The 7,556-nt window shown below is 34.0% G+C and overlaps 2 protein-coding genes across 3 annotated transcripts; one reads left to right on the forward strand and one right to left on the reverse strand.

The window, feature by feature from the left end:
- Positions 1-121: 121 nt before the first annotated feature.
- Positions 122-1,195, reverse strand: LOC132906646 (transmembrane protein 14C). The gene is made up of 3 exons (XM_060959008.1): positions 961-1,195; positions 609-798; positions 122-534 (listed from the first exon to the last, which is right to left on the reverse strand). Exons 1-3 carry the CDS (start codon positions 1,034-1,036, stop codon positions 444-446), a joined length of 357 nt encoding a protein of 118 aa, XP_060814991.1. The 5' UTR covers positions 1,037-1,195; the 3' UTR covers positions 122-443.
- A 572-nt stretch (positions 1,196-1,767) lies between these two features.
- On the forward strand, positions 1,768-3,403 carry LOC132906634 (glutamate--cysteine ligase regulatory subunit). Of its 2 annotated transcripts, none has more exons than XM_060958987.1 (6): positions 1,768-2,239; positions 2,389-2,451; positions 2,527-2,644; positions 2,716-2,915; positions 2,997-3,111; positions 3,192-3,403. In XM_060958987.1, the coding sequence occupies exons 1-6, from the start codon at positions 2,150-2,152 to the stop codon at positions 3,335-3,337; spliced, it is 732 nt and encodes a 243-aa protein (XP_060814970.1). In that variant the 5' UTR covers positions 1,768-2,149; the 3' UTR covers positions 3,338-3,403. The 2 variants fall into 2 exon arrangements, with proteins under 2 accessions (XP_060814970.1, XP_060814979.1); XM_060958996.1 differs by having other exon boundaries at positions 1,768-1,945.
- The last annotated feature ends 4,153 nt before the right edge of the window (positions 3,404-7,556 follow it).

Here is a 7,556-nt window from a genome sequence, read left to right on the forward strand (position 1 = left end):
CCAATAATTATCTTAATTCTTTATTTAATAACATATTTATAATAATTCAACATTAAATAACATTTAAGACAGCTTTATTGAAATAGATATATTCAAGTTATACATACTGTAACAAATAGTGTACTGTAACAAACATAAATTTTATTCCTGAAGGAAAGTCTTTTATACAACAAAAAAGGTTTCAAGCATTGGGATTCAGACTCACAATATTTAAATTCCTAACATTCATCAGGTCAACCATTTTAAGTACCACAGCCAATACATCCAGCACAATATACCCAATACACATAGTACAGTCTACCTTAGTTACTTTCTTCTCCCTTTTTATAGATTTAATTGTTCCTCATCTTAAACTACCTATGTTATGTATATTCTATACATGCATATTTATTATATTTTAGATAATAAAATAAAAATTGTGGAATTATCAGAAAAATTTATATTTATGTTGTCTTACTTCCTTTACTTAATGTTTCATTAACAAGGGCTGTACCAGTAAAAGACCTTACAATAGTTTTCACAAATACTAAACAGCTAAAAAAGAATTTAATTTTATTATAATTATTATATATAATACAAATATACAACATAATTATATAAAATATTACCTTAGTAGAGCAATTATCCCGGCTGGCATTATTTTACCAGTATTATAATAACGATAACCCATAATTCCACCAAGAAGTGAAGTTGCTGCTATAGAAACTCTAATGTTTGTGGGATCTTGAGAAGTTTGATAAGCTCCATAGCCCAAAACGGATCCAAAGATAAGTCCAGCTCCCAGAGAAGGAATTGATTCTTTAAAAAATCACATAATTTTTATTTTTTAAGAAATTATTTTCTATTAATTGCTTTTTAATGAATAAAAATCATATGATAAAGAATCAAATATGAAAAGTAATTAATCAAAGATGATACAAATAATTTTATAAGTAAATTATATAAATAATATAAACTTACGGGCTTTTACATAACCAAGTACACCACCAGCCGCTACTGTAGCGGCATATATATATCCAAGTATGTCAGCAGGCATTTTTTATTGCACAATTATAATTTTATCATTAATAAATTTACTTTTTACAGTCTATTCTGTTACTGCATAGACTTCAGTGAATTATAAATACTAAGCAGAATGTATTTATTTTTTGCACATCACCGATAGCCGTGATGCATTCATTTTATAGAGTGGTTTTTTAATTTTTCTATTACAACGACTGTTGCGCTATCTGTTACACTTAAAATTTTATTAATATACTAAGTGGATACGTAGATACTGTAGGTACCAATGAAATACCGTATCTATGTTATTAATCTTATTGCTTGATTTAAGTCTATTTTTGAGTACCACCAATTGTATTTTACCAACCAAAACCAATTATACATTATGTCTGCAATAAGAATATCGTAATTAAAATTTAATGTCTTATTTAATTTGCTTCGATAACTGAATTCTATCAATCTAACATTGCATTTTATGTTTGTAGAACTACACATATTGAAAATGTAAATTCGATGTGTGTACATTAGAATTTGTAATGGGCGTAAATAAAATTATAAAATTGGTAACTTCTTGTTGTTAAACAAATTATATCACTTTTATTATACAAAAATTTAATCATAAATGATTGTAATAATGATGCTCGAATGTATAATTGCATAATGTAATTTATAAAACTCAAATTCTGCTTCACACATCATGTAAATATACGTACAATTATATATACATATATATGATGTATATATAATTGTACAAAGAAATATGTTCCAGGCAACTGTTTACAATTACATAATCTGTAATTCTAGAATGCTAATTACGTAATTATGAGTGTCTAACAAGTGCATTTTTACGCAGATAGCCTGAAAGCAACTCGTGCTTAACAAACTTTAAGAATGGTTCGAATAATATGATGTTTGTAGTACAAATTCAGAAAGCCACATGCATGTGTGTATATAAATTCTTCCATGCTGGAATTTTATTGATATTATCTCTAGATTTAAAATTGCCTAGTCAGCCACGTCATCTACGATTAAATTCATCGTAAGCAAGTGATCGTTGATTACGATCTATGTCATTAGTTTTCGTAATACTTTTAGTTAGTCATCTGCAACGCGCTTGCTAACATTCTTTGCGATTTTGTACCATACTATGTTATCTCAAAATATATTAGTTCGAACTGGAAATATACTTTCCTTAAATGAAGCAAAAGCAAAAGCAAGTCAAAATCCTACAGATGAGGTCAGTTTTTGAATTTTCAATGATAAAACTTATGAATTAAGTCTTCCATATATCATAATCAGGATCATAATTCTCGAGGTTATGTCTCTATTAAAGTTGAGTAAAATATTGTATTTATGATAGATTACAGGTATCTTTTTGTTTTTCAGTTAATTGAAACGTTAAAAATTATACTTCGAGACAATGAAGGCACTGGCGAAAATCCATTAATTGTATGACCACTTCTTACTTGTTGTTTAATGTTTTTGGAGAATGCATCGTTATAATGAAAAGTTACTTATTTTTAGATTCAAGGTGTAGAAGACAATGCTTTGCAAGATATCAATAGAGAAGATGTTAAGATAACTGTGAAGGTATTTATTTCATCAGCTGATGTAAACCTACTGAAAGAGGCAGTAGATCAAGGTATGAGCTATAATTTCTTATTTCCAGATTGTATTTTAAATAATGTTCTGTTGCATATAATTTCTTTTCAGTTTGTAGTTTTCTAAATATAAATGCAATTGAATCTTTAGTAATTGCTTATTCAAGCAAGGAAAGTCCAGAAGAATTATTAGAATCATTGAAACACCTATGGACTGGAGTAGAAGAATATGTGAAAATTGGCAAATTATCAAGTGTTGGTTTAAGTGATCTCAACACAAATACGTTTATTGACCTATTTCAATGGGCAAATGTAAAATTATCAGTTTATATTTTCTTTTAATGTTTAATTTTATAGTGTTATGTCTATTCTATATTACCTTTATTTGAACAGATAAAGCCAAATATTGTACAAATTAGTTTAGCTACATGTTGTGTTGTACCACCAGCTTTGCAGACATTCACTAAAGAAAATGATGTGCAATTATTAACACATAATGATCCTGGACGTAAGTGTACTTTGATACATAAAGTAAATAATAATAAAATAAATAACATGTCATCCAATATTAAGCATTTTTACTTACAGAAATTCTACCTCAAGAAGATCTAAATGGAATATTCAACGCTAATACAAATTCATATTGGATTACAAGATACCAAATTCATTTAAAATGTCGTGGTATTTTATCTTCAAAGGGTTACCTAATATATGTTAACAAAAAAACGAAATAATATTATATTTTTGACCATATCAAAAAAATGTCTATAATTCAAATTATAATAGTGCTTATATTCCAATGATATTGTGTTAACTTTTACATTATAATACGCATATAAAACATTCGTTTAACTTTTTCTAAAAAAATGTTTTGTTTTCAGTAATTATCAAAATTGTTAATTGATATTGTTGATTTATCTGTAAACATTAGGAGGTCAATGCATTTTTTCAATCATTGGATTTTCTATGCATATTTATGAAAATAAATATTTAGTTAGTATAATTAGAACAATGTGTTTTACATTACTCTTCGATTTCACTCATTTTCTCGAATTTTTAATTAATAATTTTCTTGGGGGCTCCATACCATAGAATATTACATATGTAAATATATTGGAATATATGGAATCTTAGACATAAATATAAATTTCCGCTAGTAGCTTCTGAGCACAAAAGTAAACACAAAACTGTAAAAGCTGCGTAAAGGCGGTGAATAGCGTTGGGCATGCGCAACATTTGAAATTGGAGGGAGACTTTCCTTAAATAGAGATACATATGTATAGTTAATGTCCGTAGTTATCGAAACGAAAGCTACAATGTATCGCATTAAACTGAAGTCAAACGTAATTAAAATTTTATCTTATTAAAATTTTTATTCGGTTGCTATAAAAAGTTGCTTCAAAAGCTATAAAAAGTGAAAAATATACTTCCCAAAAGTACTTCATTTATTAATCATTAACATTGATTGTTAGCAATTTTAGGACTTACTTCGCTTGTAATACATTTGAAAATGCTAATTTTCAAATTATATAAAATTCAAAATTCGGTCATTTTCGAAAATCAAAATACAAACTTTCAATATCTTTCTAATTACATATATCTTATACAACCAAATTCTTAAATTATATATTTGTTAAGTATATTTTATAAAATTTTTGCATTCAGAATGTTTGTTCCTGTAATCTATCTATGCTTTCAATAACTTAATTTTCGATATTAATTAAAAAAAAGAAAGTATAACAAATAGAATCAATAAAAATAAAAAGACATATATATATAAATGTAGAATCGTGTACGTAGTTGTTTATTTGAAAGAGGCTCTCTCTTGTATTTAACCAAGTTCGCAACCATCGCTAGCGGTAGCCGATCAGGAGTCCACTAGGCAGCGAGGACACAAGGAATCTTTGGTTTTATGTGTGTGTCCCAACTTCGTCGTCGTAGCCGCCGCCACCGCGGTCGTCGTCGTCGTCGCAGGCCAGCTCGATATATGCGGGCCGATTTTTCGTTTTGCCACCGGCTTGCTGCTGCCTTCGGATCTTTCCCTTTCCTGCGCGTTCTGTTACTCTGCTCCCGCTCTGTGGGCCCTTTTGCGTTAAGCCGCACCGCGTGGCACACACGGGGACAACGAAACGATGGGATGAGACGGGATGGGTCTGGACTTCGGAGGACTGCGGATAGCGTAAACGTTTCTCTCCTCTCCTTCAGTTCTTTCTCTCGCTCTCCTTTCCTTCTTTACCCTTGTCTCCTTCGTCCTCCTCCTTGCTCCTTTTCCACAGCACGCACACCTTTCTGCGTTCATCATTCTGCCCTCTCTATTCTGCACACGATCTATCGCCTCTACTCGAGCACATTCGACACTCGTTGCGTCTCTCTCTCTTTCTCTTTTTTTCCCTCTCACCCTTCTCTTTCGTTCCTTTACTCTTCTCTCTTTTATAAACATCGCTTTCGGGATTGGTCTCTTTCCAATGCTTTCCCGTCTTGCTGGTCACTGCAAAGCGGGCGGGGTATGCGAACGCCGCGATACTATGTTATGCCTGCGGACCGCGGGTCTGACATACTTTGTATGTTAATGCCACATAATGTCGGTTTTGTTCCTCTTTTCAGCATTTATTTGTTCGGGTCTTCGGAGCTTTAGCAGGGGCGAGCACGAACCATAGTTCGTACCGCGCCTCCAATCGCTCGGCTATTTCGTGATCGGACTTAACGACTCGCTCTTTTTTTTTTTGGGCAAAAGATCCCTTGCGTCATCGATACGCGCTTATCGAAATTGATTCGGAAGATATAGAGCATCTAGGAGAGATTGGCGTTCCATTTCGCCAACACATTGACTATATCAGCAGCACGCCCATTTGTGGCGAGTTAAATATAGAAATATTTATTTAGTCCTCTTGCTGACTAATTAAAAATTAAGCTTCCCTTATCAGCTACGGGCGTTATCAGTCTTCAATTTATAATCTTTCTTAAATTTTTCTTCTGGAATTCCCAACTTGTGAACCTGTCAAGATACTGTTCTTTTTTCTTCTCGAGTGGAAACACGTCAAATCCACTCAATTGCGTCATATTTCACGATCTAGGGAATCAGCGCATCAAAAGATCGCGCTAGAGCCAACGCAACATTTCATCGTTGCATAATTATGCAATTTGCGTAAGCCACCACTGGTTTCAGCGAAATCCGGCTTTCTGATAAAGAATCTCATCAGAGATGATGCAAATTCTCGAACTTTACCAGGGAACAGAGTTAGTTTGCATTTCTACAACTTGTTGTGTCTTTCTCACGCGGTGTTGCTAACTTTTCATTTTACTTTAAATCAGTCAAATCATATCCGAGTAACCGTAGGTAATAAATCACATTGAAAACATTAACCTCTAATTGTTTGCGTCAGAATAATTTAATTAATATACGACTTTGACCATTCATTCATTCTTTTTTTTTCTATTCACCACCATTAATCATATTAAAAAAAAAAGAATGATATATATTGAATATTGAGAAGATCTGTGATAAAACTATGAAAACCTCGTTGGCTGTTATAAATAACCAGAATACTCATTTGAAGGAATTAGATTAAAGACATTAGGCAATAAAAAGATTAAAGACATAGATTTATTATCTGGGAATGATTAATAACATCTTGTGTCCCATCTACATAACTTCTTAATCCGTAAATTGGAAGAACTTGTATCAGCTCTATCGTAAGAATACTTTCAAACGGTCAATAACATAATCAATGTTCCAAGGTTCACGACATCATTGTGTAATATTGGTAATATTCTATCAACAATACATATTGATCCTTGTAATTGGGAACCTTGGAATATCGGCAGTGTGTATCGATAGTCTAAGGATATCCGAAGAAATTTTCCATCCTACGCCTAATAATTCTCATTAATTATGTATAAAATGTTTCGCTTAAATATATTTATAATATCTCGAAATTATGTGTAGATAAAGTTTCACTCGAGAAACAACGTTTCTATGCACAAGTTTAAAAATAAGATAGATCAATTGTATATCTATGAAATCAACAGAAATTAATGTTAACAGTATAAGCTAAATTAGCAATATCGATCAAGTTTCCTGGCAAAGAGTATCGCTGCCTCTTATTTCCTAAGCAACGCGTCCGTATCGAAAAAAAAACGGTAGCCGTCATAAATTTCTCGTTGGACGAATTAGCCGGTGGTGGTGGGCTCAGCATCGATTACCGAGAGTAGCCACTAGCCACATGCTGCATGTAATATAGACCTGTTGGAACGCGATGCCGCGTTGACAGGTGATGCAGTCGCGGAATTGCCTCTCGCATCGAGCGCATCTCACGGTGTTCGTGAGCAAAGTGCCTGGCCGTTGATGTTTTCGCTAGCACACGGGTCGGCCACGGTTTGAGGTAGAGACAGAGAGAGGGAGGTGGCGAAAGAGAAGGAGTATCGAACGACAAAGGGAGCGAGAGCGAAAGGGTAGAGAATCAAAGTGTACTGGCGGAGGAACACAGAAGCGGCAGAGAGAACGGCAGTAGCGAGTAAACGCAAAAGCGCCCTCGCTCGCTCCCGCGCGATGCAAAGACGGGGTATAAATAAGCGGCTGTCGTTTGCGGAAGCAGAAAACGGGCAAAAGGACAGAAATAAAGAAGAAGTCGCAGAAGAAAGGGAGGCAGTGACAGAGAGAGGAATAAATAAGCCGGACCGGAGGAGAGCGAGAGGACAGGCAAAAGTAGGAGCTGGAGCAGTAGCAACGGTTCCACCGTTGACTCCCTCTTGCCGCTTCAACGACCAACGTCCCGATCTACTACTTTTGCGGTGTACGACCGTCCTCGCATTGAAAACTTTTCAGCCTGTGTCCTGCCTCCTCTACGAACGCGGCAGGTGTACTTCTGTCTCGTTATCCGGAAGGCCTCTTCCTCCGCGACAGCGACGCGTTCGAGTAGAAGTCGTAGATCACTTGGACGATGTTTCGAATGG

Source organism: Bombus pascuorum, chromosome 1 (assembly GCF_905332965.1).
Source record: "Bombus pascuorum chromosome 1, iyBomPasc1.1, whole genome shotgun sequence".
In the NCBI taxonomy this organism is placed as follows: Eukaryota; Metazoa; Arthropoda; class Insecta; order Hymenoptera; family Apidae; genus Bombus; species Bombus pascuorum.